The sequence below is a fragment of the Leishmania panamensis genome (assembly GCF_000755165.1).
Source record: "Leishmania panamensis strain MHOM/PA/94/PSC-1 chromosome 34 sequence".
Classification (NCBI taxonomy): domain Eukaryota; phylum Euglenozoa; class Kinetoplastea; order Trypanosomatida; family Trypanosomatidae; genus Leishmania; species Leishmania panamensis.
In genome coordinates, this window is record NC_025881.1 from 258,434 (window position 1) to 284,850 (window position 26,417).

At 58.0% G+C, this 26,417-nt stretch overlaps 6 protein-coding genes and 1 pseudogene across 6 annotated transcripts, besides 2 other annotated features; all 7 read left to right on the forward strand.

The window, feature by feature from the left end:
* Nucleotide 1: 1 nt before the first annotated feature.
* Nucleotides 2–134: a repeat region.
* A 903-nt stretch (nt 135–1,037) lies between these two features.
* LPMP_340690 (CBS domain protein, conserved) lies at nt 1,038–2,531 on the forward strand (the record flags this gene model as incomplete). The annotated part of the gene is made up of 1 exon (XM_010704194.1): nt 1,038–2,531. One exon carries the CDS (start codon nt 1,038–1,040, stop codon nt 2,529–2,531), a length of 1,494 nt encoding a protein of 497 aa, XP_010702496.1.
* Nucleotides 2,532–3,801: 1,270 nt separating this feature from the next.
* Nucleotides 3,802–4,318: a repeat region.
* Nucleotides 4,319–4,712: 394 nt separating this feature from the next.
* On the forward strand, nt 4,713–6,125 carry LPMP_340700 (rRNA dimethyltransferase, putative; the record flags this gene model as incomplete). The annotated part of the gene is made up of 1 exon (XM_010704195.1): nt 4,713–6,125. The coding sequence occupies one exon, from the start codon at nt 4,713–4,715 to the stop codon at nt 6,123–6,125; it is 1,413 nt and encodes a 470-aa protein (XP_010702497.1).
* Nucleotides 6,126–7,509: 1,384 nt separating this feature from the next.
* Nucleotides 7,510–9,680, forward strand: LPMP_340710 (annotated as a pseudogene).
* An 893-nt stretch (nt 9,681–10,573) lies between these two features.
* LPMP_340720 (actin-like protein, putative) lies at nt 10,574–12,112 on the forward strand (the record flags this gene model as incomplete). Its single annotated transcript, XM_010704196.1, has 1 exon — nt 10,574–12,112. The coding sequence occupies one exon, from the start codon at nt 10,574–10,576 to the stop codon at nt 12,110–12,112; it is 1,539 nt and encodes a 512-aa protein (XP_010702498.1).
* A 2,577-nt stretch (nt 12,113–14,689) lies between these two features.
* LPMP_340730 (hypothetical protein) lies at nt 14,690–17,611 on the forward strand (the record flags this gene model as incomplete). The annotated part of the gene is made up of 1 exon (XM_010704197.1): nt 14,690–17,611. The coding sequence occupies one exon, from the start codon at nt 14,690–14,692 to the stop codon at nt 17,609–17,611; it is 2,922 nt and encodes a 973-aa protein (XP_010702499.1).
* Nucleotides 17,612–19,656: 2,045 nt separating this feature from the next.
* On the forward strand, nt 19,657–23,898 carry LPMP_340740 (hypothetical protein; the record flags this gene model as incomplete). Its single annotated transcript, XM_010704198.1, has 1 exon — nt 19,657–23,898. The coding sequence occupies one exon, from the start codon at nt 19,657–19,659 to the stop codon at nt 23,896–23,898; it is 4,242 nt and encodes a 1,413-aa protein (XP_010702500.1).
* A 561-nt stretch (nt 23,899–24,459) lies between these two features.
* On the forward strand, nt 24,460–25,689 carry LPMP_340750 (aspartate aminotransferase, putative; the record flags this gene model as incomplete). Its single annotated transcript, XM_010704199.1, has 1 exon — nt 24,460–25,689. One exon carries the CDS (start codon nt 24,460–24,462, stop codon nt 25,687–25,689), a length of 1,230 nt encoding a protein of 409 aa, XP_010702501.1.
* Between the last annotated feature and the right edge of the window lie 728 nt (nt 25,690–26,417).

A 26,417-nucleotide genomic window follows, 5' to 3' on the forward strand; every position in this document is an offset into this window, starting at 1 on the left:
AGCTGAACGATACCCAGCGGTGTTGGTTAGTCGGGCTCCTTGAAATAGCCACAGTGCAGCCCGAGGCATAGGTGAAGTGCGGCTGTATGCGTGCATTTGCGGACCTGCTCGTGTTGGTATAGACACGTTGGCGAAGAAGACCAAAAAAAAAATGACTCTTGTTGAAAAGGGAGTGAAGTCGTGTGTGGGAGTACGTGTGGCGGTGTCTTTTTCTCGATGTCCAGCAAAAGTGGAGCTGTTTGTCTCTCTCTCTCTCAACACTTGTGTAGCGGTGACGGCATCACCTCTTGCGTGGGCACCCAGAAAGGTGACACCCGTGCCAGCGACACACCGCACGCCTAGCGCGAAACGCCAAAGGAAAACAGAGAGTGCGCCACCCAGGTTAGGCTTTCCTCTCTGCCCCCCCCCCCCCCACCTCATCGTTTGCTTCCAGCACTGTTCAGAGGTGACATGGAACAGAGAAGAGTGTCATGCATGCACTCCATGATTCACCGCGCCTAGCCGCCATGGTAATGCTTCTCCTACTCTATCTTATTGCTGCTCACGCTGTGGCCACGTCACGCATGTAAACATGTCTGCGTAAAGTGTGCTGCGCACCGATCGAATCCCTCCTCTGCGCCCTACCCGTCTCATAGTTTGTTTGTGCGTGCCTTATGTGTCTTTGTTTTTTTGTTTAAAAAATTCGTCACCTCTTCGTTGTCAGAAGGTCAGTCGGTTATTTCTCTCGAACGCTTCTTGTTCAGTGCGTGTGCTCTTGTTGCGATTGCGCACGTGTGTTTGCTCACTCTCCGTCTCTTTGTTGCCTCCACCACCACCACCACTCCTCTATCGAAGCAAAAACACACTGCTGGTACCCTTGAGGTTGTTCGTTGGTGTTTATGTGTGCTTCTCTACACCATTCCACCACCACCCCTTCCTTCCATTCCACCACCACCATCAGGTCTAGTGCATTCTTCTTTCACGAGTTTCTCTATTTTTGTTTTTTCCCTCAGCCTTGTCCTTTCAATTAGCCTTCGTGCTCCCCCGCTCGCGTAATTATGGCTTCGTCTGAGGTGCAGCGCCCCTACTACCCCGCGAGTGCGGCGCACACGAGCTATCAGACCGGCTCCTCTCTTCTGGAAGCAGGGTACAGGCCCACCGATGAGGAGTGCGCCACCCTCGCAGCTCCGATTGCCGACTTCCTGCGCAACTGCAGCTGCTACGACATGCTCGGCGTGTCGACCCAGGTGGTGGTCCTCGATGTGCAGGCACCGCTGTCCGTCGCCTTCATCGCTGCCCAAGAGACGCGCATCCAGAGCTGTGTCCTATGGGACCCGCGCAAGCGGCAGTACGTCGGCGTGCTCACCTCTACCGATTACATTTGTATTCTCCTGTACTGCCAATCACACCCGAGGGAGGCAGATGCAGTGGCCTTGTGGACAATCGAGCACTGGCAACAGGTGAAGGAGACGCAGGGACTCGGACGGCCGAATGAGAAGTTGGGTGCGCCGCCAGGACCAAAGAGCGGTATCGTCACGTGCAAGACCGACACCTCACTCCACGACTGCCTGCAGATGATGCGGGAGCACTGCGTCCGCCGCATCATCGCCTTAGCGGAGAAGGAGGGCGAGGACTTCAGTCTCGTCGCCATGATGGACGTGGAGCAGATTGTCGAGTACCTTGGGGTTATGTTCTTTCACATTGAGAAGGCCGTTGGGTCAATCGGTCGGGCCTGCGGTGGCGCGAGCAGCAGCACGGGTGGCGCAGCAGGGGACGGCGTTGGTGGCGGCGGTGCCCCTCACCGCACAAACTTGACGATATCCACAGCGACAAACACGACCAGCGGCGCCGGCGGTCACGACGACTTGTCCACGCGCAGCGCAAACAGCACTGTCGGTGGCAACGCAGACGTGTCCCCGCTACAGCAAAACAGCAGCCACCCGCTCAGGTCAAACTATTTTGACGACTACGATGACGATCCGCAAGGAGTCTTTTCTCTTGGCGAGGCTTATGTGCTGCCCCCCTACGTTGCGTCTATCATTACCCAGGCAGAGGCGGCAGGGGCGAGTGGGTCTGGTGGTGTTGGCATCGCTTCTGACGTGCGCGTCGGCCCTTACAGCTCCATCTTCGACGTCCCGTTCATGTATGTGCCGCACATCGGCGCACACCGCCGGAAGCCCATCTTTGCAACGATGGAGCAGAAGCTGAGCGAGGCGCTGACGCTTATGCTGGACAACAACACCGAGAGCATCGCTGTTTGCGCACAAAAAGATGGCACCATCGTCGACGTCGTTAGTCGCAGCGACCTTCTGCGGATGGAGAACCAGGGCGTGTACGACACGCAGCTGACAGTGCGGGAGGCGCTGGCGAGCAAGGCTAGCGACCACATCTTTGTCTTTTACGAGACGGATACGCTGCGGGAAATATTCTCACACTTTGTGCGGCGCCGCGTCAAGGAGCTCTTCATGGTGGACCCGGACACAGGGCGGCTGCTGGGGCAGCTGAATGTGGCGGAGTTTGTGTACTTTCTAGTCTTCGGCGTCAGCGAGTAGGTGTTACCTGCTCGTCTTACCTCCCTCGCAGCGGCCAGAAATGCATAAAACAGCTGTGATACTGTCCACATTGGGTGCAGAAGGGGGAAAAGGTTATAGGACGGCGACTGGCGGAATTTGGGGATGTCAGACAAGCGTGCAGTTGCCTGGGCATTGTAGTGGTATATGAGGCACATGTTCATGTGCGTGGCTACGGCATGTGGAGCTATAGCGGGGGTTTGTTGTTGCGGATGCTCTTCGTACTTGCACCCCCGCACCACCACCACCACCACCTCCTCCGGGGCTTTGCTTGGTGTGTTTATTCTCCTTTGCTTGTTTTGCTTTTGCGCTGTGTACTTGCATTATATAGAACACCATTGCAGTGGTGATGTATCGGCATCCGACGAGGAAAGAGAGTGGACGCAATATGTGGGAGGGGGAATGGGAGTGGCGCAGATGCACAACAAAGAGGTGATACGGCGATGACCCTGCTCCTCCCTCGCTTTTTCTGTGCCTATTTCCCCGCCACCCGACTTGTCCTTCTCTCATGTGACTCATTCCTCTTTCCTCTTTTGCCGCTTTTTGCGTATTTGTGTGTGGATACGTGTGGGCGTGGATGTGGATGGGCACTACACGTGTACACCCAGTCGCCTCACGAAAGTAGCGCGCGTCTGCTAATCTCGTGCAGCTAACTGCGAAGCCACAGCTACGACTTCGGGTTGTTTTTCTTTCTTTGCTTTTCTTTTTTTTTTTTTGCTGGGTTGTGTGCGCCTCCTGCATGTGTATTCGTCTCTCAATGCAGTTGGTGCACTCAGCATCTCGGCACGTGTGTGTGTATGTGTGTGTCCCTGTTGATCACAATTAATGGAAAAGACGCTTCTTTGAAAGATGGCCTCCGCCTTCCCCCTCTCCGCTTTGTCTTTTTGTACCATTAGTTCATGTGCCACTCCACTCGTATTATCCTCTTCTGTTGACTCGAACGAAAATAAGAAAAAAGGGAGAAAATAAAAAAAAATGAAAGAAACTCTCATGCCGTCAAAAGGTCTCCTCTGCCACCACAAACAAAGCGAAGTAGGCCACGTGCACGTGTACACACACCGCCCTCTACCATGAGTGAAGCTCTGAGTGCTGCATTGTTTTCTTTTTGTTTGTTTTGGCCCCTCGCCCATCCTGTGTAGCGGACTTGCTTGCATGTCCTTCCTCAACGCCACCCCTACATGAGACCCAGCATTCCTACGCACGCCGCCTCCGACATCATTACCCTCTCAATATCAGCTGCTCGCATGCCGCCCCCTGATGGCGGCAAGCACTACAGCGTTTACTCACAGGGTCCACCACCTCCACTCGGTGGAGGAGCCAAGCAGAGAGCCTCTCCCCTCCTATCTCCGCCCATGCCGAGCCACTTGTCGCTCCTGATGTCGGTGGTCAGGTCCTGGATGGCGTTGCGTTGGAGCGGCCTGCGACAGCGAACACGCTTGTGCCATCCACAGGATGGGGCAAAGTGCCAGCGTGGCTTGAACGCATCTCATCCTGGACCTCGCTGCCCACTGGGGTGGGGCGCCTGAGCCACCGCGAGGCAGACGCACCACATGGCGACCGGCATGGTAGGAGCGCCTGTGAGACGACCTGCGGAGCGGGAGTGGGCAGAGTGTGAGGCAGGGGGTCGTGCCGAGATGACCGAGCCGGCGCATTGTTGCGACGCGTGTGGCCACGGCTGCTTCGCACCGCGCGATGGGGCCTGTGAGAAGCTGCTGTGTAGAGTGGCGTTCCACTCATGCTATATGACAGGGAATGGGCACGTAGGAAAAGGGACAACACACCATATACCACTTCACTCTCGTCTCGTTCATTCCGCTTTCTCTCTTCTAAGCCTCCCTTGCGCCGCGCAAAACAGCCCATCACCACAACCACCACCACCCCTCATTCTCTCTCGCCGTCCCGTGCCAACCGTTGCTCGTGTTTTTCTCAACGTGCGCAATGCGGCCCGCACTCGTGTGGGGCCAACCGCAGTGGCCGTGGACAGTGGCTCTCTCTGCGAGCAAGCGAGAATTCGGCGCGGGGCTCATCTCTGCGTCTCCAGGGCTGCGCCGCTCCCGCATTGAGGCCCGATGGAGCAGGGCAGCAACGGAGCAGCATCGGACATCGCGGCGCCCCTCGACGACGAAGCGCTTCACCACCACATATGATATCAGTGCTGCTGTAATGCGCGGCGCTTCAGCTTCGTCATCGTCGTCGTTGCAGGCAGCGGCGCCAGTCGCACTCCCCCCGCTACGCTGCCCTGGTGGACCGCGTGTCACGGCAGAGGGCATCAAGCAGCTATACAAAGTACCACACGCCGGCTTCCTTGCCAAGTACGACCAACGCTTCATGTTAAACCTCAAACTCACTCATCAGCTCGTCAGCTATCTTAGCCGCACAACACTCACGACGCCAGACAAGGTGCTGGTGGAGCTGGGCCCCGGCGTCGGGACTCTCACACGGAGTCTGCTGACGCGGCCTTGCGTCGGTGTCCTCGGGGTCGAGGTGGACGAGCGCTTCAATCCACACCTAGAACAGATCCGCAACTACACAAATCAAAAGTTTCAATGGGTGACGGCTGACGTGCTCAAGGTGGACGAGCTGGAGCTGCTGAGATCGGCCTTTCCGCATTTTGTGAAGGCCAACATGAGACGTCCACCGAGTCCCGGACACGAGACTTCGGAGGCCAACGCGGCAGCCGGCGCCGATGCGGACAGTGGATCTCAGAGAGCAGGCTTTACTGGCGACGCCGGTGAGCACGACACAGAGGGCTACGAGGGTGCACCGTTGCGCTCGGCTCAGCGTGAACGGCTACTGCGTCAGCGCCGCGCGCGGAAGCCCCACCTACACAGCGGCGCTACCAGCCGCAGAGGTGCTGGAGGAGCCGCAGACACGGCGGGAACGGCGACGCCGCCTAACCCCGCCTTCGATGTCACAAACCACTGGTGGTCCAACGGGAATGCGAAGGTCGAGGTGATTGCAAACCTGCCCTTCGCTATCATCACTGAGCTGCTGATGCGCTACGCGGTGGACTGCGCGCAGCATCGCGGGCTCTTCGCCTTCGGCCGTGTGCCGGTACACATCTTCGCCCAGCGTGAGGTGGCCGAGCGCATTCTTGCCCCGGCTGGATCGGTGGAGTTCAGTCGCCTGTCTGTTCTCTGCCAGTGCTTCTTTCATGTCCGCCTCAAGCAGACCTTTGTAGACCAAACCTACTACCCTCGCACAGAGGTGGAGGGCGCAATGCTGACGCTGGAGCCGCGCTCTGTGCCGCTCGCACACGATCTCGACGCGTCCACCCTCATTCATTTCACCAACCTACTGATGAAACCGGGGCTGCGTGCCGCCACTGTGCACAAGTCGCTCTCCCGGTTTGCACCTGCTGAGCTAGTGCAGTACATGCTGCAGGAGCTGCGGATGGACGGCGCGATGACGGTGCTGGACTTATCTGTGGTTGAGGTCACCCGTTTGGCTTCCCTGTGGCAGCAGTTTGTGACCATGTCGCAACAGCAACCACAGCAGGGGGATGACGGCACGGAGGCAGATGCTGGTACCGCAGCGCCGGATATCCCAATGGCGCCGTGTAGTAGCCCTCTTTGAGTCGTTCTGATCTACGCCCCATCAGCCCTGGGTAGCAGAAAAAGAAACTGCCACGGAGGGAGGGTATATGTCGCTATTGAGCTCGTTTATATCGGTCAGTGCGCGCCGGTGACTCTCCCCCTTCTACCCCATCGCCTGTATCGGTTCCGGAGAGCAGTTCGGACTCTCGCGAGGGTTAAACTTTGAGAGTGGACCACTTTCCTTGCGCTTTTCGGTCTAGTTTTTGCCGTCTTCGTTTCGGAGATGCAGAGGCGGGCTCTTAACTGTCGACCTTCCTCGACGAACGGCGCCTATGCCCGTGGAGGCATTGGCCTGCTTGCGATGTGGATCAGTGGCCAAAAAACACACGCGTGAGAGGCATTTATGTCATGGGACTAGTGCATATACATCAATATTCCGGTAAGGCACGTGTTTTCCTAACCTCTGGATCAGGGGATGCCCTCCTAGGACGGGACCGGATAGGTTGAAGGAGGTGATGGAGTTTCCTCATCCATGTCGTAAGCGGCCACGTACATGTTAGACGGGTAGAGTATCTTGTATGGGATGCAGTTTCGTATCCGTGGACCGAATAGAGCGGTTGCGCGCAGCTTCCGTCCCCACTTTCACCCGCGTCGACTCCTGTTTCTCGGAACAGGGGTGGCAGGAGGACTTATCTGGCCTAGCGTCCCAACATTCCATCGCATATCACGCTTTCGACGCCTGGTGTAGAAAGTTAATACCATCTCGCATCCTCTGAGGTCCTTCAACCTCCCCTCCTCGAACACGGCGGCACTCAAGCTCTTCCGGCGCGTACTTGATGTAGCTGAACTGCATTTCTCCTATCGTATATGGAAGAGGCTAGGCAAGTATCTGTGCCTCTGTGCGTGTGTGTGTGTGTGTGTGTGTAGCTATTCACAGATAACAATGCGAAACCGATAGCCCGAGAGAAGGCAGCGATCACGCGGCATGCAGGTTGCTACCCACACAAGCACGTTGCTGCCGGAATGGCACCGCATCCGCGACACGCGTTGAAGGGGGCGCATCGATTGTGTGGATAAGGATTTTATCATGTCGATCGAGTCGATACTAATGGGGCCCGCACATACCCCTTTGTGGGTGGGCGGGTGTGGGTGTAGGTGTACAAGTCTGTGGCGTAGCTCCTGCTTATCATGGTCTATGCTAAGCAACACCTTAGTCGCTTAGATCTGCACCACCGTGAGCTGGCTCAGACGTCCCCACGGTGTTTACACTGCATCGGTGACAGCACATGACAACCGCACCCCTGTGCGGTTGCAGGACATGATCGATACACAACACCAGCAGCAGCTCCCACGCGGCGGCAGTGGTTCTTGTCGAAGCAACTTCTCGCGGCAGCGCAACAGCGGTAGTGGCGGCCCTGCTTTGGATGTGCATGACGGCTCTGCGACACGCTACCCGCAGCCGCATTTGATCATTGACGCCAGTGCCGCAGCGTGGAGCAAGACGATTGCAAGCGTCGGCAGTGCAGGGAGTGCCTCACCAGTCCTTCCAACCTGTTACAACACACCTCCAAGCATGCTACCCCACCGCGACTCCAAGCTAGTCGCAAGTAGTTTCTCTCTTCACGCCTCCGCTAAGACATCGGAGGCGGCGCCGGGACAACCGCCAACGCGCGCCTCTCCGCTTCCCCAAAGGGGGTAGAGAAGGCACTGGACGAGCGATGCCGTCACAGTTCGCGATGTCAGCCTGATGCACCGCATGACTCGCTTGCGACAGAGCTCCGTGAAGGTCGGCCACTTCCCGCTGAAGGCAGCCGCCGCACTGCTGGTCAGGCGCAGCGCGCAAACAACGACAGTCCTTCTATTGGGTGATTTCTCCTCGTTACCCGCTCCAGTCCTTGTCGCCGCCTTCACCGCGCGTCTGCACAACATCATTGAGACACATCAGCGAATCGAGCTGTTGGTGCGGAAGCAGCAGAACGATGAAGAAGAAGTGATTCACGCGATTGCAAATCGTAACGAGCAGTCGCTCGCACTCGCGGCAGTTACCGCACCCCGGCACCACTTTCCCCAACTCGATTCTCCCACCTTGGCAGCTTCAAGAGAAGGACGCGGTGGATCGTACGTTGTATTAGCAAATCCTCATCGAGCGCGCCGCAACCTTTGCCGCACTGAGACGGTTTAAAGAGAAAGGCAGCATCGTTGTTCACGCGCTCTGCACTGTAAAGACCCGTTAGGTGCAAGCGCTGGAGCCCGTCGCCACCGTGGAGGCCTCGAAGAAGGCGAGCAAAAGTAACTCAAGGGCACGCCTTGGCTACGGGAGTGGTCCCGCTGGTGGTGGCCTTGGCAGTGGCACAGGTGCAACAGTGACGGACGGGAGCGCCACACACGCGCCAGACACCATCGCTGAACTGCAAGAGGAGGTCATCACGCAGCGGCATGTCATTGAGCAGATGGACCAACGCATGCGAAACACGAGCCACGTGCTCTTGGCGGTACGCCGGCAGCCTCCACCGCTTCTCCTCACTCTCCTCACTCCCCCCCCCAGCGGCGCGGCGTCCACAACCAGCAGCCCTCGCCAAGCAACAGCTGAGGGAGACGGCGCTTCTATGGTCGCCGCCCAAGATGCCGTGACGACGACTGAGCGACTAACGGTGCGCTACGCAAGCAACGGCGATGTCGCCACCGTCTCGGCGCAGTGCCTTCATCTGGAGGAGGTCCACGGCGACACCTCTGAGGAGACGGCACGCAAGTGTAACACTGCTGGAAGAGAGCGTCTGCAGCAAGTGCCGAAAACGCGGGGAGTTATGTACAACAGAGACCAGCAACCGCAGCGTCACGAGCGCCTCAGCCTTTGGAATAGAATTGCATACGTTGCTGGAGGAGGGCGGGAATGGCGGTGGTGTCGCGGTGGCTGAAGGCGATCCATTACGGGGAAGAAGGATCAGCATACCAAGTTGCCGACCTCGTCACGCTCGTCCTTGTCGATTGTCGCTCGCACGCTTTTCACATTTGTGAGCGTCGGAGATGCAGCCACCTCAGGCCGTCATCGTCGCCGCCGCCGCCTCGAGCGCAGCAGAGGATAGAAAAGAGAGGAAGGAAGGTGCGAAGAAGGGCGGCAGCAGAACCGACCCAACAGCGCCGAAGGGCATGGCGGTGGCCGCCAATGACAAGTCGAAGAAAGTGTCAGGTGGGTCAACGCCGCAACTGTCCAGCGAGCCGACCGCGACGGCAGATGCACAGGAATGGTTTCTCGGTATTCCAGCTGCGGACGCCTCCAGCGTTGGTGCCTCGACGCGCCGCTCGTTCAATTCCCGCTCGCCCAGCGCGAATCGGCGTCTTGTATGCCTTCGACATGCAAAAGTTATGGATGTCACGATTCGCAGCCTGGACAGTCCCAGCAATAATGCGGATGACGACAGCGAGGACGAGGGGCATATCACAGTGGGGAGGCGCACCTCAAACGTGCGGGGTCGTATGGCTGTCATCACGACTGAGACCCCAGCGGCGATTTTCCCGTCCCCCTCACTGTTGTCAGACACTACCACTTCAGCAGGGCGTTCAGACGTACAGTAGCAGTGCTTCACCCAGCATCTGAAGGAGCTGGACAAAATCGAGGCAGAGATGTTGGTACCGTAGTGGGATTCCATTTTTGAAAGGAACGAAATGCAGTCAACTGTACTCACGCATGCACACTAACAAAGCCTCTCCCCCTCTTTCCAGCCCGAATCCACGTTGGCGTGCCTGCACACACATGACAAGTGACCTCTTTGTATGGGTGTGCTCTATTTTGAGAAGCTACTCTCGGGCCTTGGAGAAGGCGAACCTGATGTGCTGCAGCGACGGTGATCAGCCTGTGCGCGAGGGGGCGTGTATGTGGAGTCTGCGTGCACAGGTGCGCCTTGGCCTGGCTATTCTTTTTGCCCTCCCTGCGCGGATCTGTTTCTTCGCTATGCATCTGTGAAAACGCGCGTGTCTCCTCGTACTCAGATCTTCGTGGGGATCTAGACGCAGCCATCTCGTGGAGCAGGGCGCAGGTGCGTGCAAAGAAATACAACGGGCATGAAAGGCGGCCGCAATATCTTGCGTGATTACGTAGGTCCTGTCGGAGGCCTTGCGCAGTCGCGCTCCACGCAAAGGAAGCACAATGCACTGTAGTAGAGTAGTTGCTGGTGATTGAACGTCAGCTGATATCCGTGTATGGCTGTCACACACACACACACATCCTCTCTCTCTCTCGGCGCCTCTCCCCTCCTCCATTTCTCTTCTGTTTTGCGCTTCTTCGTTCTCCGCGTCCTGGACGTTTTGCTACGCGTATGTCCCACTCCATTTTTTTCTTCTCTTTCTTCTCTTTCTTCCTCCTCGCCACGTGGGAGCTGAGAACCAGCCCTTTTGAGTTGCGAGACGCTTGGCACCGAGGTCGCGGCTTGCATCTTCTCCTCACACCTTCCTGCTCTCACCCGTGTACCATCATCGCGGAGAAGGTCCGAGATGCAGTCGCAACAGCGCCACTACACCGCGTCCTCCACACTCTGCCCGACACTTAGCGGTGCAGATGTCACCTCAACGCCGGTGTTCATTCTCGATCTGGGTAGCCGTACCATCAAGTCGGGTCTGCACACCGCTACAACCCCGCACCTCACACCCGCTCTTGCTGGCACCCCAAAGTACCCACGCTGTCTACCAGAGACGTCACCTTCCTCCGATCTAAGTAGCAGCATCAGCACCAGCCGTTTCGTAGTAGGACGTGACGCTGCCGCTCGACGCAGCCTTCTGCGGCTCAGTCGGCCCATTCAGCACGGAGGGGTCATCAAGGACTGGGCGGACGCACGAGCTCTGTTGCTGCAAAGTATTCAGAATGCCCTGACCCCTCCGCCCTTGTCACCAGTGGCGCGGCAGTCTTTGGTGAAAGAGGGCGAAGAGGTGATCTACTCACTCGTCGAGAGCCCCTTTGCGTCTCGACAGCAGCGAGCCAGGTGGGCAGAACTCCTCTTTGAAAGCCCTGGCCAGGAATCCGTTGTGAGCGATGGCGGCAAGCAGCAGCGCGTGAATCCTCGTGCGGCCGGTGTGTTCTGCGGCGTGGGTCCGCTACTAGCCTTGTATGCCACCGGGCAAACAACCGGTCTCGTCATCGACGTCGGCGACGGTGCTGTTAGCACCGCCGCGGCAGTCGACGGCTATGTTCTGCCTCAGTGTCTCCAGCGAGAGGCAGACAGCGCAACAGGGGCGGTCGTTACGTCGTACTTGACGCGCTTGTTGTACCAAAGCGGCGTCCTCGGCCCAGCTGCTGTGGCACCGTCGCTCTTTGGCACCACAACAAGCAACTTCAGTAACGGTGCTGGCGCCGGCACCCAGCAGGAGCGCGAGCTGGTTTACGCAATCAAGGAGGCGTGCTGCAATGTATCTGCCACGCCGCTCTTTTCGACCAAGTCGTCCCCTGCCACGGCAGGCGCCAGCGCTGCTGCCACACCGTCTCTCGACGAGCTTAACTCTGCCCTGATTGCCGCTGCTCAGCGCACACAGGACAGCAGGTTTGGTGGCAATGGTGCAGCCCACGCCGGTGCCCCGTCCTCGCGCCCCTTCACTCTCCCAGACGGCCGAGTTGTGGAGGTTAGCGCTGCGGATGCCGCACAAGCATCTGAGGTGCTCTTCTATCCAGTTCTTATGGGGAGTGAGGGCCGCGGCGTGGTTGACGTGGCGCTGGACGCTGTGGCCGCCGCCCCGGTGGAATTGCAGTCGCAGCTGCTTGGAAACCTTGTCGTGACGGGTGGTGCGACGTGCAGCACAGGTTTTGGATGCCGTTTCTTTAAGGAGATGCAGCAGCGTGTTCGCGGAAGTGCTGTATTGTCCACCGGCGGCACCTCGAATCAGCGCCTCTGTGTGTCCGCCCCAGAGCAACGCGCCTACGCAGCGTGGATGGGGGCCAGTTACGTGGCACAGCTATCGTCGTTTGCAAGCAGCATGGTCGTGACGCGCGCGGTCTATGAAGAAGAGGGTGAGAGCGCCCTAGCAAGGAAACTGCTGACATAGACGCGGTGCTGACGTCTGTGACTCCTCTGTTCAGGCCGGGTGCATCTGCATCGCTTTCCCACTGCCGCGGTGGCGTGGTTCAGCTCACAACAAATTCATACATGTACAAATGTGAGAGGAAAAAAATACACACGAATGGAGGGACCACTAAGCAAAAGGGAGGGACTTGCCGTTTGTGTTTCCTTTTTGTGTTCTTATGATGGGGGGAGTGGATGAAGTAGTGCTTGTATGTGCGCGCTGGCTCCCCCGCTTCCCCTCACTCTCCCTCAGGCTTCTTGGCTCAAGGCAACCAGTGCACTCAGGTCATTTATGTTATCGAGCACCTTCGCTTCACCACCGTCAAATTCGCCGTATCTTCGCCTTCGACCTCTCTCAATTTCTCTGCGCCTCTCTGCTGCCTTTCCTCTTCGCCTGTAGTAGGGAGTTAGTCCTTTATGTGTTGTGTTGGCGTACCTGTTGTCGTTCTCTTATATCCCTCCCTCCCCCCTTCCCCTTCCATCGTCGTTCCTTCTTGAGGCGACTTGGGGAAGTGGTGGCTCCGTCATTGCACGCCGGCACACGTCACAGATACACAGACATACTCTCACAGGCACATTGCGCACACCGATCAACTCATCCATCTATCACTTGCTCACTCTCTGGGCAGATCATATACACGCAGCAAATTGGAATACACACTGAGTTCTCTAGTCATTCGCGGAGGTGTACCTCCACTCCCCTGCCCTCATCTCCCCCCCCCTCTCTCTCCTTTTTTTTCCATTGTTCCAACTCACCTCCGAGGTGTACCGCTTCTGTACTCTTCTCTGTTGGTTGTTCCTCCGGCTCTATTCATCCTCTTGGCCACTTGCCTCTCTCGCTCTCTCTCTCCTCGCCGCAACGGTCGAACCTCTCTCCCTCTACCCTTATCCCTACCCCTTCTACCTCGAACAGCCCTGCACCTGCGTCTCGAACTCGCACAGGCGGTGGCGCAGCAACACTACTCGGGCGCCTCCTCTTTGCTGCTTCTGACGTTTGCTCGCTCACCAATAGGGCTAAAACGAAAAAAAAGGGAGAAGAACAGTGTTCGTGTGTGTTCGTGTGTGTGTCCACTGCACCCGTACCGTGTCAAACCGGCAGCCTCGTCCGTATTGCCTCTCTCTTTCTCTGTCTCACCTGTACGAACGTATTCGCACAAGTGACTTATACACACTGGAAAAAGAAGCACTGTAGCAAATTTCTCTTCTCTCACCCCCCCCCTACACCCCACCCCACCCCACCCATAACTTTGCACTACACCTCCCCTCCCTCCCTCCCCTCTCCCTCGTGCGTCGCTTACCAGTTGGAGTTCACAACTTCTTTTAAAACGCAGGACTTTTTATCCGCCACATCCTTTGCCTTCTCTCCGTTCCTCGCCTTTCTATCGACCGTGCGTGTTGTCCCTTGTTCCAGTGCTCTCATTCCTCATCTCGAGAAAGAGTACCCGTGCCAGTCGCTACGCGTGCGGCTAACAGCCGATTACTTTCCGCCGACACCTCGCCACGCCACGCCTCCCCGCCATTTTTCTTGTTGGTCTGCTTCATGGCGCTTCTGTGGTTGCTTCTGCACTTTTCGTCTGTCTGTTTCCTACCGTCACCCACGTGTACACCATACGCACGCATTTAACTGTGCCCCTTTATCTCTTCTCTCTCCGCCGTCTTGCCTGCCTCTGCTCCCCTGCTTTGTTGCTCGTTCCCTCTGACAAAGAACGAGACAAGAAGAACACACACCGTGCCGATCTCGGCGAAGGCAAAAAAAGGGGGGCAGCCTTAATTCATTATCACCAAGCGGGTATTTTCCTCCTTTGTTATTCCACCTCACCCGACCGTTTTTTTTTCTTTTTCTCGTCTTCGTGTGTGGGTGTCTCCTTTCCTTCCCTCCCATCACGTCAGTCATTACACGCGCCTATTAACCTTCTCGAATCCTCTTGTTTGTCTCTTTTCTTTCTCTTTCGTTGCCGGCTACTCCGCTTGAGTCTCCCTCTCCCTCTCTCTTTCTCTTTTGCGCTCCCCTTTTCAATAGTTCATCTCTTTGTGTCCTTCACCTCGACATCTCTTGCTGCGTGTGGGAGAGGGAGGGAGTTGGGCGTAGGTGCGTACACTTTGATCGCCTTTCTTTTATTGTGCCGCTGCGTTCTTGCTGTGGTGGTGGTTTGCCCTCTCACTCACTCTCTCCTCATGCCCTCTCTGCTCTTCCTTTGCACTCTATCGCTTGTGGTGGTGTCGGCGCTGTTGCTTCGGAAGAGGGCAAAGGGAACGGGAGAAGGGCGGGACCAACGGAGCAGTGCGCCTCTCAAGTCGTCGATTTCGTCCTCGTGTTCCTTTCATTTCTCGTCTCTCGTCTCTCTCTTGTCACTTGTACCTCCTCTCCGCTTTTTTTTCTTGCCCTTTTTCCACTCCTGATCAACGGTGTGGTGGGCGGTGTTGGTGAAGCGTTGGGCACTGTGCGTACCCCGGGGTTTGTGCCTTTGACGTGCCTCGAGCATACTTACGAGCACACCCGGGTCTCACTCACTTCCCTTCCTGTTGCTCCTCCTGTAGCGCTCGCACGCGCGCAGGAGTAATGGCGCACGCTCACACAGACCCGAAATCCATTGACCACACCCTGCAAAGTACATACGATGAACTGCGGCGTGGGGAAAACCAGCACTACCGATCCGCCGAAGCCCGGTACACAAATCATGTAAAAGAACTGCTGGGCAACTTGGAGCACTACCTCGAGACGTGTGGCGTGCAACTCCCCACTGAGGTGCAGGAGGGCTCAGAGATTACTGCGGCCGCGGCGGCAGCTAGCGAGCAAGCGGTCTTCGTGGTGTCATCGCGAGGTCGTTTGATGGGGACTCATCGCGTAAGCCAACCACACTGCATAAGCGGTAGGTCTGCGCCCGCGTCTGCGGCAGTAAGCTATGTGAAGTGCGACCGCGACGCTGTGAGCCAGCAAGAGGAAACAAGCAACAACCTTAGTGCTCGCTCAAGTGGCCCAGTCTATAGCGGATGGGGAAATCTAGCAACCCCATGCGAGGCGCGGCGTGGCAGCAGCGTGGCGAACGCGCACCTTACCATAAGCAGTGGCCCCGTAGCTGCGGCAACGTCGACTCTGCACAGTACTCCTCTGCAGAGTGGCCAGGCACATGCCATGTCTGACTCATCCTTTTCTTCCCTTGAGGCTGCCTACCAACGGCACCCCACTCCGAGCAAAAAGAGCGTGTGTACGGCCAACAGCGAAAGCAGGGCGAGTCTTCTGTACAACTCACAGCAAGCGACCAGGGCGCACACTGCATACTCCCCCTCATCGACATTCATTCTCGTCACTGTTGGGGCAGACGACAACGCGGAGGGCAACATCGCCCCTCACGTGTACAGCAACGACGCCGCTGGCGTTGACAGCTGCAGTGTGGACAGTGCCAGTGCTCCCATCGTGGCCATTATCAACTCTAGGGACAGCGGCGATAGCGGCCCAAGGAGCAGGAGGCGCGGCGGGAGCCCGGCAATGCGGTCGCCCCCGGCACCACCACCTACGGTGCAGGATTACTGCACAGGGGTGGGCGCGCGCGGAAGTCTCTACGCATCAGGCGACGGTGTCAGCCGCAGCTGCAGGACCTACCCTATAGTGTCGAACGCGATTGCCGGTGTTTCGGATGCAGACTCGGGTGCCGCTCGCACTACTGCCGGTCATGACCGCTGGGGAGAGTTCGGTACCTTTGTGCAGTCGATCACGGAGACCCGCCAAAAGCGTAACATGGCAGCCCTCAAGCGTGCAGCCGCGACGAGATGCCCGCTGCCGGACAGCGCCAATGGTGCTCTGATTGCCGACCACCCCATCGTGACGCGAGATGTGGAAAGAGGCAGCAGTGGAGCAGCGTCACCTCTGTTTGCCATGGTAGCGCCGTCGCCTGGTGTTACGCCCAAGGCTGGCTTTCTCCTCCCTTACGTGCTCAGCACCGGCACCTCCATGACGACCCCGCCCACGCCTGTCTTGGCTGTCGCTGCAGGCGGCCAAGTGCAACCGTCGCCGCTGGACTGGTGTGGCACCAAAGCCCACGCATATCCTCTGCCACTACAGGTGGCGCACGGGGCTGGCAGCGACGCGGTGCGTGCGTTGGCCGCGGCAGGTGCCGCAGCGGAAACAGCTGGCAGCCCCGAAATGGCAGACGTGGAGATTGATAAGTTGCCGTCACCTTCATCCGGGGCCTTGAGCTTCCCTGTTCCAATGGCCACGGCGCCACCACAGCACTGTGTGGGCGCATCCGACGCTGGTGTGCCGCTTGCCGGCCATCGCCTCTGTCCCAGGGGTGGTGACGGCATAGACTCAGTGGTGTACTACCAACACACACAGCGTGGCTTAGTGCCGCCGCACCCCAGAACGTCAGCTGGCGCGGTTGCAGCGGCCGTGCTGGCGAGGAGTCCGGAAAAGGAGCAGCTGATGCGCCGCTTACAAGCGGTGCTGAAGCACTCCGTCTCTGTGACATCATCGGTCCAGCCTTCTGCATTGCCATCCGCGGTTGCTGCGGAACGGCAGTTGTCCTTCTCCGACGGCGCTGCGTGGGGTACCGGAAAGGTCCAGGGACAACACTCTGCCGTCGGCAGCACCAGGACGCCAGTGTCAGCACTTCTGCGCTCGCCTCAGTCACCGCTGCAGATCCAGCTGATGTCACACTATCCCATACCGTTGCCAAGCACGACGAAGACGAACAACGCCTCTGACGGATCAGCAATCACGCGGCGTAGTGTAAGCTCGTCTGAGCACAAGATCGGCGACACTCGTGGGGATGTGGCCGGCGGTGTGGCATGGGATGGGTCGTGGGACTTCCTACAGCTCGCCACCGCCGCTGTCTCGGGGTGTCCACACACCTTCTCAAGCAAAGACATCAGCAGCGAACCAGCCACTTATCACAGCGTGTCGCGCAGGACTGTACAGTCGAAGGACGCTGACGGTGACGGCGACAGCGAGGAGGACAGCAGTGGCCTTCCTAGGTGTGATCACATGCCGAAGGAAGCCTACCGCGCTCACCGATTTGTGGATGGTAGCAACAAAACTGCCACCGTGACAACCGAAACGCCACCTGGTGGCCTCCGTGCCGGCGGCGGGTGGGACATGGGCAGCTGCACGACAGCGAGAAACCCCTCCGCCTGGACGTACGCCAAGGAGAAGATACCGCCATCGTTTGTTGCCACGTCGTGGATGCGTCCCCCACGCAGCCCCCCCGGCGTAGCGATGCAGAGTGACTCTGCGTCCGACGGATATCCTCCAGGCCTCACGAAAAGCGACATTGGCAACTTCAGCCGAGCTGAAGAAGAAGAGGCGCTGCGAGCACGCCGAAGGCATTCGCTGGGTCGAAGAGGGGGTTTAACCGGTAGCCAACAGCAATCCCAGCGCGATGTCGGGGAGAGGCAGCCCTTTTCGGCTGACTTCACCTCAGCACACGCTGAGAAGCAGCAGCTGATGCAGCGACTGCGCATGGTACTCAGCCGTCCTGGTGAATGAGCTTTGAGTGAGTGGGGGGATCGTCAGTACAACAGCTGAAGAGGTCAGCCGGGCTCACCATCACCCTCACAGTTATCTTACGAGCTGCATGCATGCAGACACGGGACTACGCACGTGCAATCATAATGACTTTTGGCTTTTTTTCTTTAGTGGCTTCTCTCTCTCCCCCCCCCCTCACCCTCCCGCCTTCACTCCTCCTTTCCCTTTTGTCTAGCTCCGCTATATCGCCGCTGCAGCAAGGCCTGTTTGGCGTGTGGGGGGGGGGGGTCCAAGCCTGTGCTTTTAAGTGTAAAGCACACCCCTGCGAGGCTTGAGCGAGTCGCTAATAAGTTGTAATATGAAATTCGGCCCGGTATCGGACAAAGCGACACGCGAGTGATTACGCTCGTATAACGGAGCACAACCATGCCGAACCAACGACACGTTAAGACTGGAGGGAGAGGCGGGCGGGGGGTGCCATATGGGTCGAAGTCAATGGAACTGGAACTTTCCGGCCTTCACTTTTCGTGTATGTATACCGCTGTGCCGATAGCAAACGCCCAGCACAGTGGCAACACCCGCTCGACCCTCCCTCCTTTTTCCCCGCCCCCTCTCATCGCATACGCCGCAGAAGGCGCGACGGTATTCTCTGTGCATCGAGTGGGTTGCCTCTGTCTTCCGTACTATTACCAGCCGCACGACACTACCGTTCACCAAAGTGAAAGGGTAAGAAGACCAGAATTTTTCTTTTTGTTTTTGTTTTTTTGTTTTGCTGGACGGGAAGACACATTTGGAACTTGGACATCGCACATTATACGCATGACACCCATACCTCACCAGGATTTCTTCGTTCTCGGTGACCAATCCTGTACGGTACTTTCTCATTCCTTCATCACCATTCCGCGTAGCTGTATTCTCGGATACAGCGTCGTTGGTATCCGCCTGGGAATGGCGTCCCAGTTAAGGTGTTGCCATGCGGCTTTCCAGCCCCATTACTCCACCTGTCGGTGTTCCTTCTCGTTCTCATGTTTGTTGCGAAAGGGCCCCAGTGACCTTATAGTCCCTTCTCTCTCGTTATTTCCACTGGCTGTGTCTTCAGAGCAGGCCCCGCCGCGCATCCAACTCCCTTCCTATCCTCACCCGGCGAGACAGGAAGCTGAGCAGACAGGTGGCTCTGCACTCTCGTCCGTACACAAACACCGCACATGCATCTGCATCTACGTTCGTATATAACAGACGCACGCTATTCGTGCCGGTATGGCCGCGGTGTAGGCGGCACGATGTCACACAAAGAGAGAGAGAGCCCGGAAGTTGGGTCGACGGAAATGCATGTGCTGACTCGCCCATGGCCTCGGAGTCGCTCTCCCCCTTCTTCCATCTCTCTCTCCCTCACGCTGGCAAAGGAAGGGAAGTGCTCATTTGCGCCCCTCTGTCCCGCCGCCGTCGTTGCGCGCATGAAGCATCCTTGGTGCGTGTAGGATATCCTCAACTTGTGTCTCCACTTGCTCCTCCCCTTTTTACTGTCTGCTCCGCCCGCCCCCCTTCAGTTGTCAGCAGAGGTCTGTGCATTGTGTGTTTGGCTTTTTTCTTCTTCCTCCTTGTCCCTCTTTTCTTCGGGCGCACACGTCTGTAAGGCGCGCGACGTGGAACGCTCTCTCTCTCCTTCACTCTTCGGTTCACTCTATCCACCCGGGCCGTCACACGTCCTTGCGGTTGACAGTGTAGTGTGCGACCACCCTTTAGGCCTGCTCGTTAACTTTTTTTCTCTCGCACAGCCACCGCCTCATCATTCAGCCGCAGAAAAGACACAACGCGCGAGAGCGCATTCAAACACTTCAGGGGGCACCGACTCATCAAGAGGGTGAACGAATAAAAGAGTAGATGGGTACTTCTATGACAGCAAGAGAGAACGCGATCGAAGTCAGTGAATGTCGGGCGCGGCTAGTTCATCTGGTGATCCGGCAGTGCCGGCGTACTCTGATCAAACATCTGTAATACACAGCAGACCGAGTGGCCAGGCAAGTCACACAGCCGGCAGTTTCAACTCGGAGCACACACTGCTCCCGATGGTGACTCCACTGTCAGGGGTCCTCTATGTGGCGAGCCCGTCGCCATCCGCGAACAATAGTACGGCGAATTTTGCCGCTTCTACAGCTTCCGTATCCCATCATCCATGGAGCACCCATGGTGCGGTGGTGAACGGAATTTCATTCAGCCCTCTCTCCCTTAGCTCCGTACCTTGGGTGTCTGCCCCTGTGGCACCATCACCGGTATTAGTGGACGCGCAAGGCACTGGTAGTCCTGCGACGGCACTTGCAACTCGAGCAGTCGAGAGGGCTGCGCCGTCGAATGGAGTCTCGAGCGTGGCCACCGACGGTCTCAGCACCAGTTCGCCGTCTTCAGGCTTCAATCTAGGAAACAACTCGCCTCCACACTTCCCGCTGGCGACGGGGTTCGCGGCGTACGTGGCTGCGGCTCCACTGGGTGCGGAGGAACTCACTGGCGCCGAAACGAGAAAATGGAGGGCAGTTAGTGAGTCGCCACTCGGTTCCGCTGCACGGCAGCAGCCATCTCCGCATCATGGCAACTCCCTCGCTCCCCAAGACCCGCGGATACCCTCACAGGAAGGCCCCGCGGCCACCCTGCCCTTCGCGGCACACGACGCAGGCTACACGCCCGGCTCCGCAAACCGCAAGCGGGCTGTGGATACATCCACGACGGAAGGCGGCGCGGCGAGCTTCCTCTCCATTACGACAAGTAACGCTACAGCAACAATGGCCTCCGACGTAGCGCGGCCTCATTCGTCCACGCCAGGCACCCACAGCAGTGTGGGTGCCGAATCCCCGCCAACCTCGATTGCCGCTCGCAATAACGGTGAAGCGAAAGGCGAGGTCAACTGCGAGGAACCTGTGCAGACCACCAACACCAACGCCGAAGACTGGTTGCAGATGCAGTTGAGCAGCGACGGCAGCGCCCTGGACCAGTGCAACTCAGCGATTCTGCCGCTACCCCGACTGCAACTCATTGACTCAAAGAATCGCAACACGTTGGAAACCCCCACCTGTCCTTTCGACGGAGGCAGAGATGCTGGCGGCACTCCTGTCGTCAGCGTGGGGTCGCCCACCACTCACCCTAACCCCATCGCGAACGACTACATCAGCTTCCGCAGCGACAACAGTAGTCCCTTGTCGTCGCTTGCAAAGTCAAGCGTGGGAGAATGCGAAATGGACTACCGGCGAGGAAGTGCGGCAGCGACGGCGCACGAGGCGCAACTGAATACCTCGTGTGACACCGAGCGTGTCAGCAGCTCGCGCGTCGGTAGGCTCACTGCACAGAGTGAGGCACTGGTCTCTTTTGCTACTGGTACGCAATCCTCTCCTTCTCGCCAACCGGGTACTTCGGCTGCTGGGGCGGTGATGTGCAAAGCCACCGCTGCGCACCAGCTCGCCAGCACCTCCGCTCCCGACGCCTGGGCCGTGCCGCTGTCAGCCAACATGGCCCCGGTGCAAAATTCAGAGCCGCGCTCCTTCACCCACCAGCGGTCGTCTGGTTATCGCACGAGTGGTTCAAACGACGAAAATGGGAAGCCTGGGCACGACGCCGCTGCAACAACGCATTCACCCAGTGATGTTGCAACAGGCACTGCCGCGCGGCCTCTGTCACCTGCCCTTTCCCCTTGTGATAAGAAAAGCGGCACTCCTGCCGTGCTAACGGAGTGGAGCATAGACTCACTACCCACGTCTGCCTGCACGCGCCGCGTCCCAGAGAGTAAAGATGACGATAAATATGTCAGCGGCCACGCGACGATGCTAGCCCCCACCTCCGTGACCTCCTCGAGGTTGCAATTTCAGTCAGCAGGGAGCATGAACTACGATGAAGCTTCCGAGGTTCTAATGGAGCCGTGCTCCATAAACTCCCCTCTTCGCAAAGAAACCTCCAGCAGCATGATCGTCTCGGGCGCTAGGGAAGGGGGTGGTGCTGGTAGTGCCAACGGTATCGAAAGTAACCTCTTGGGCACCTCACAGCCGCTTTCCGCGCAGCGGCGGACGTGCGCGGACGCGATGACTTCCACACCCGCTGCCAACCCCGCCACTCGTTTGTCCCTCAGCGAATCTGGTGTGCAAGAAAAAGCCGGCGACTTGTCGGGTTTCACTTCAACTCGCGCGTCATCAGATGGATTGCCACCGACCTCCACGTGGACGACCGCGGCGAGTGGCAACCGACCGATTCCCGGCGGCGCAGAGCAGCAGCCGCAGAGGGACTCCGTCGTGCCGAATAATGGCGTCAGTTCCGCTTCGCGCTCGCTGCACAGGGACACAGGGCAACTCAGCGTCGACTCCGGCGACGGTAACGGCTTGCTGAACACTCCGCAGGGGTTTGACAGATCGCTTTTGGTAGACTCGTCGACAGCGCTCGCACAGCAGCAACCCCGTTACGTCGTGTTGGACGGCGTAGTGACCGAAAACGATGACATGTGGGGTGAGCTAACATCATCTGCGCCAGCACCCGCAGCGCATCCACCAACCAAACCAACCGTGGACGCACTGACGCGACACGTCACCTTCGCCTCCCCGGCTACGACGCTCTTTGTGGAGCCGCCTCCGTCATCGTGGGCGGACAGGGAGTACTTCTCGCCTGACTATGCTCGCATGGAATACAAAGACAGCGAGGATGGGAGCCCGTCAGAGCAACAGCAGCAGCAGCAGCAGCAGCTCGCTGATGTGCCCCTCGTGAATGAAGAAGAAGATGAGGTGCTACGGAGCGTTCCTCGCTTTCGCTTTCGGCACGGAAGCGTCCGCGCGCAGGCGCTATCCCCGCTGCCTGGTGTCGCGGTGCAGCTCAGAGCCCCTGCTTGGGAGGCCTGGTCATGTGGAAGCAGCGGCATGCGGCGCAAGATGAGTGCGGTGGACAGCAACGAAGTTGCACGTACGGAGTCGTGCGCGACGCATACGCAGCAGCAGGCGGAACCGACCGAGCTAGTGCCCCCGCAAGGAAGCGAAGAGACAGCGGAGACAGGATCTGCCACCGCAGGGAAGGCGCAGCAGGTTTTCTTCACAAAAGAGCTGCTGGCGTCTCGTGCAGCGCTGATGCAGTCTCGGCGTGCCGGTGTGCAAGCTGCAGGCTCCACCAACGATGCCACTGCAGCAACCGCATCACGTTTGCTCCCTGGGCCAGAAGCGTCCTCGGTGTCTCTTCTTCGACCTCCTCCGGCGGCTACCGGCAGCAGTGGTGGTGACGGCGGCTCCGCACTTCGCATCCACCTTGCTCCCCCTTCGGCTGCTGCCAACACCATTTCCCTCGCTCTGCCTGGCTTTGCCGCGCCCGTGACATCTACGCCAACTGCGACTCGGCACGACAACAAGGTGACTCAGGCGTCATCCTCTCCCTCACCTGATCAGAAAGACGCTTTCAGAGATGCCGACGGCAATGATGGTTTTGGCGAGTGGGTCCAGCCGCCGCGGCGCGCGGCCTCGGAGTGCCCACTGCCTGAAACAGTAGCATCACCGAACGCCCCTCAGGTGTTGACGAGGGAGCGGTGTACACAGCTTCTTGCTTCCCTTGGAAGAGGAAGCGCACTGGTGATGCAATCAGCGGCGTCATGTGAAGTTGACACGGTGCGCGTCGAGGACGTGCTGCGCAACGTCTTCGGCGACAGAGCTGCCGTGTCTGACTCGCTGCATGGCAAGCCTCCACCAGATGCGTCGCCGGAGCCGATCTCGGCAGATGGCGCGTCCCCAGACGATCCCTTGGCTCCTGCTGAGTCGCTATCTACCATGAAGCGCGTCTTGGAGGCGCTGTCTTTCACCTCTCTCACGAGCCGTGTCCCCGAAGTCAGTCCGACAAGCAACGATGCAGTTGTGCCACCGATACTATTTGACCCGCACATGGGCGGGCAGTCCTTCGCAGCCAGCGCTGGTATCGCATATCTTGCTGGAGCATCTGCATCGACAGACAGAAAGGGTCCGGTGCAGGCGGTGGGCAGAACCGCTCCAAGTGCGTCGGCGGAGATGGCGGCACTGCAGGAGGTCGATGTCAAAGACGGCGAAGATGCGAGTGTGCTGCTGACGCGAGAACGTCTCTTCCCCTTGAGCGCGCATGGCGCTAGTTCTCTCCGTAGGGACGCGGCAATGCTGTCGGTGGCGTCGTTTCTCGGAAGTCGACGCCTACCAGACGCTCTCACCGCAGCGCAGTGGACGGAGAGGGACGTCCTCCTGGCGGTGCTGCAGGAAGAGTGCCGTATGGCACAAGAGAACAGTGCCGCAGAGACGGAGTCTCTTCAAGATGTACTGAAGACCGTGTGCTCGTGATGAACGCAGCCGACAACCTCTCCCCTTTCCTCAAGTGGCTTACACACACAAAGAAACAATAGAAAAGCGGAGCCAATACGCATGCTGGTTACTCCTCCTTTACGACTGGAGTGACACTGTGCGTCACTGGTGAACTGAAGTGCGCAGCACCTCTCTCGTCTCCCTCTCTATCGCGGCGCGACTGTACGTCATGGAGGAACTCGTGCAACTACCTCTACTGTTAGCCATCCCATCATGATGACTGGCCCCCCTCCCCTTCATCACACACCTTTCACTCCCGCCTCTACACACACACGCACACGCACACACCAACATCACTGGTGCTGTGACTTCAAGCGTGTGTGTGTGTGTGTGTTGTTGTTGTCACTCAACCTTCGCTGCATCGTCAGCACTGCAACGCTTCACATACTCGCCTACGCAAAACCTGCCAACCATCGTCTTTCTCCTACTCTCTCTCTTCTCAACAGTCACGCTATCCCCTTCCCCCTCCAGAAGCAATCCAACATACCCCTCACCCCTTCTACCCTTTCTCTCGTCACCCCCCCCCCAAACCAAGCAAAGATGTCCGCACAGACCACCATGACGACGGCGGAGCACTGGCAAATGATTGAAGGGCAAGTTCCTGATGCCATCTTTGGGCTTGCAAAACGCGCCACCGCCGCCAAAGGCCCCAAGGCTAACCTCGTCATCGGTGCCTACCGCGACGACAATGGCATTCCCTACCCTCTGCGCGTGGTCCGCAAAGCTGAGCGACTTCTTATAGACATGAATCCTGACTACGAGTACCTGCCCATCTCTGGCTACCAGCCCTTCATTGATGAGGCGGTAAAGATGGTGTACGGCGATGCCGTCGAGCTGGAGAACCTTGTTGCGGTGCAGTCGCTGAGCGGCACCGGTGCCCTCTCTCTCGGTGCGAAGCTGCTGACTTACGTCTACGACGCTGAGAAGACGCCTATATACCTGTCCAACCCCACGTGGCCCAACCACAACTCCATCGTGAAGGGTGCTGGCTGGAAGAACATCCACACGTACACCTACTACGATCCTAAGACGGTAAGCCTGGACTTTGAGGGCATGAAGAAGGACATTCAGGCCGCGCCGAATGGATCCGTGTTCATTCTACACCAGTGCGCGCACAACCCCACTGGTGTGGACCCATCACAGGAGCAGTGGGATGAGATCGCGGAGCTGATGCTAGCCAAGCATCACCAGGTATTCTTCGACTCTGCCTACCAGGGCTATGCGAGCGGCAATCTCGACGAGGACGCGTACGCCGTCCGCCTGTTTGCACGGCGCGGTATCGAGGTACTGCTGGCACAGTCCTTCTCCAAGAACATGGGCCTGTACAGCGAGCGTACTGGTACGTTGTCGCTGCTCCTCAAAAACAAGACTAAGTGCGCGGATGTGAAGAGCGTGTTGGAGTCGCTGATCCGTTCGGAGTACACCTGCCCCCCGGCTCATGGTGCCCGCTTGGTTCACCTCATCCTGAGCAACAACGAGCTACGGAAGGAGTGGGAGGTGGAGCTGGCGGCCATGGCGGAGCGCATCCGCACGATGCGGCGGATTGTGTACGACGAGCTGCTGCGCTTGCAGACGCCGGGAAGCTGGGAACATGTGATCAACCAGATCGGCATGTTCTCCTTCCTCGGGCTGTCAAAGGAGCGCTGTCAGTACTGCCAGGACCACAACGTCTTCATCACACTGACGGGCCGCGCCAACATGGCGGCTCTGACACACGAGACGGCCCTGCTGCTGGCCCAGACAATCAACGATGCTGTGCGGTCTGGATAAGCATTTGAACGGGTCACGAGCAGCACTGGCGTGGCATCGTCGTCGGTGCACGAAAAATGAACTGGTCCGTAACAGAAGAAAAAAAAAGGTAAAAGAATCTTTGAGAAGAAAAAAAAGGGGGCGCATTGCACGAGAGCACAGGGCACAAGGAGAGGTGGATGCCGTACTAAATGTCAAAGGGCAACAGCAACGTCAGCAGTCCTGCCTATCATGTCCCAGAGCACGTTCTTCGTACTTAAAGGTGCATATGTGCTGTACATCGTGTTTTTTTTTCTCATCTTTCTTTGCTTTTCATCACTCTTTTCTCGCAGAGTGTTGGTGGTTTTGTCCCCGGTTTTTTTTTGTTTTCAGTGGCCTGCCAGACGACGTGCGCGGCGCTGTTTCGTTGAGAAAGAGGTGAGAATTGTTTGTGAGCGATAAATGAGGGCACAGGGTAGACAAGCTCTGCACCGCCCTTTACTCACTTCCTCACCGCGTCCCTCACTGCAGCAAGTACAGTAGGTACTCGTGTACGAAGCACGCGTCCTTCTTCTGCACTTCTATCCTTCTCTCCCTCTCCTCATCTTGCATGTAGACCTTTTTGAGCTCTTTCCTCTGATGGTGACAGCCGCGCGCATCTATGTATGGATTCTTGAGAGTGAGATGTGCGGCTTTATGTGTGTGTATGTCCTTATTTTTTCCCCCTTGGCATTTTCGGAAAGAGTCTTTAAAGTCACTAAGTATCCCTC